The 2,819-nt window shown below is 46.3% G+C and overlaps 1 protein-coding gene across 1 annotated transcript in view; it reads left to right on the forward strand.

Moving 5' to 3' along the window:
• FMN2 (formin 2) overlaps window positions 1-2,819 on the forward strand; it is a 396,271-nt gene that overhangs the window by 117,569 nt on the left and 275,883 nt on the right. Inside the window, exon 6 of the mRNA XM_011955768.1 lies at window positions 1,915-2,782. Coding sequence (XP_011811158.1) covers window positions 1,915-2,782 — 868 coding nt within the window. The remainder of the gene's footprint in view (window positions 1-1,914; window positions 2,783-2,819) is intronic.

Consider the following 2,819-nt stretch of genomic DNA (forward strand, 5'->3'; position numbering starts at 1 on the left):
AGTTTGAGACCAGCCTGGCCAACATGGTGAAACCCTGTCTCTACTGAAAATACAAAAATTAGCTGGCCGTGGTGGCACATGCCTATAGTCCCAGCTACTCAGGAGGCTGAGGCAGGAGAATTGCATGAACCCACGAGGCGGAGGTTGCAGTGAGCTGAGATCGCTCTATTGCACTCCAGCCTGGCAAAAAGAGCGGAACTCCGTTGCAAAAAAAAAGAAAAAACTTTACGTTTCCTTCATGGAGATGGGGGGAGAAAAGTTTCTCTAAAGATTTTTATCACATCTATCATAGCATCCACAAATGCCTCATTTGTAGTAAATACCCTTTTCTGTCTTGTACATCTGCATTTTTTCCACTGCAAATGGGTTGGATGTCTGTTTAGATTTAATAAAGATGTTTGCTTTTCACTTTGTGGAGGTATTTCTTGGATCCAGAGTTTAACCTTAGCAAGCAGGGTAAGAGTTTAGTTTTATACCTAATATTAAATTATATTACCTGTTAATTATTCTTCCACAATATGTAAAATTCAAGTCTAGAGCATAAGGGTCAGCCTCCCAGGTGGGTAAGAAGCGTTTGCATGTGGACCTATGGCTCTTTACCATGCCCTATGGGGATCATCTGGAACACTCTGGAGTGTTGCAGGAAGCCCTGGAACACTCTGAAGAAATAGTTCTCAACACAAGAAGTCTCTCATCCTCTCTCCCTTTCATTCCAGCCTTGAGTGAGCCAATCCACATCTGTATGAGCAGTTGTCTGACACTGCAGTTTCCACAAGGCTGGGGCTTGTCTTCCTATTTTTTGTTTGTGTTCCTTTCTCTTTATCAATTCCTTCTTCCTCTCTTTTCATCTGTTATTCATTTAAATTTACTCTTAAGAAGGCAATGCCGTTCTTTCTACTCAAAACATTTTTTTTTTCCTTGAAGGGTTCCTGGTTGATTGTAAGTTTTAGGAAAGGAAGACACCACTTAGATGTCAGAATGCCCCATATGTTGGCCAGTTGAGATCAGCCACCTTTTTTTTTTTTTTTTTTTTGATACAGTGTCTCACTCTGTTTCCCAGGCGGGAGTGCAGTGCAGTGGCATGTGAGCATAGATTGCTGCAACCTCGAACTCCAGGGCTCAAGCTGTCCTTCCGTCTCAGCCTCCCAAGTAACTGTGACTACAGACATGTGACACTGTGCTCAGCTACTTTTTCTTTTTTTTAATTTTTAGTAAATATGCAGTCTTGCTATGTTGCTCAGGCTGGTCTCGAACTCCTGATTTCAAGTGATCCTCCCACCTCAGCCTCACGAAGTGCTAGAATTACAGGCGTGAGCCACCATGTCTGGCCATCAGCCATCTTTATAAATTGTGAAGAACTGTCCAGTTATCACTTCCTGAAATACCGTAGGTAAAATATTAAAGTCCTAGTAAACATGATATAAATGGTATGGCACATGCTCGTAAGGCATATGGATATCAAAAATATTTTATATATTCTTATTGAATACTCATTCAGTGATCACTTTTAAAAAGCAGTGGCTGCCTTTAAAATTCAGAATTACCTTTAAAATGTTTTTAGGGGACAGCCTAGAAACAAATGTTCCTAGGCTGGAAAGAAGGCTGTCTTAGAAATAAACTGGTTTATCACTCAGAACTTTCTTCCCTATTCTCAGTGGTCTATTTGTCCTCAATGACATCATTTGAAAATGAGACAGATACGGACTTAGGATTTTGTGGTAAGTCACGGGTGTTGACCACTTTGAAAATCTCAGGGTGCAAGCCAGGGGACGCATAGAAATATTAATACCATTCTTCTGTCAAGGGGTCTTTCTGGAAGTATGATAGCAAACAGATATAATTTTGCTTAATTTTTTGATATTTGAATTTTTCCTTATTTCATATTTAACTATGTCTGTCCTTGTTGCCCTTCAGGAAGGTGTTGACATGAAGTCTGAGGGACAGGCCAATGTAATTCAGCAGCTGGAACAGACTATTGAGGATCTGAGAACCAAAATAGCTGAACTAGAGAGGCAGTATCCTGCCCTGGACACAGAGGTGGCCAGTGGTCGTCAAGGGCTTGGGAATGGAGTGACAGCCTCAGGCGATGTCTGTCTCGAAGCTCTCAGGTTAGAAGAAAAGGAAGTACGGCATCAAAGGATTTTAGAGGCGAAATCCATACAGACTTCCCCGACAGAAGAGGGCGGGGGACTGACACTGCCTCCTGTGGGTGCGCTGGGGCATCCTCCATGCCCGCCTGGGGCTGAAAGTGGACCTCAGACAAAGTTCTGTTCAGAGATTTCTTTGATTGTGTCTCCAAGGCGAATATCAGTCCAGCTCGACAGCCATCAGCCCACACAGAGCATCTCACAGCCTCCACCACCTCCATCCCTTCTGCGGTCTGCTGGTCAAGGACAGCCTGGGCCACAGCCGCCCCATTCTTCTCTTTCTACCGAGTTTGAAACCAGCCACGAACACTCTGTTCCCTCCGCCTTTAAAAACAGCTGTAACATCCCATCTCCACCACCTCTGCCTTGCACAGAGTCCACCAGCTCCATGCCTGGCCTGGGCGTGGTGCCTCCCCCACCTCCCCCTCTCCCTGGCATGACAGTGCCTACTGTGTCCAGTACAGCCATTCCCCCACCTCCTCCTCTGCCGGGTACAGAAATGCTGCCACCGCCTCCCCCTCCTCTTCCTGGAGCGGGCATACCCCCTCCGCCCCCTCTACCCGGAGCGGGCATACCCCCTCCGCCCCCTCTACCCGGAGCGGGCATACCCCCTCCGCCCCCTCTACCCGGAGCGGGCATACCTCCTCCGCCCCCTCTACCTGGAGCGGGCAT

This window comes from Colobus angolensis, unplaced genomic scaffold, assembly GCF_000951035.1.
Source record: "Colobus angolensis palliatus isolate OR3802 unplaced genomic scaffold, Cang.pa_1.0 Scaffold40, whole genome shotgun sequence".
Lineage (NCBI taxonomy): Eukaryota > Metazoa > Chordata > Mammalia > Primates > Cercopithecidae > Colobus > Colobus angolensis.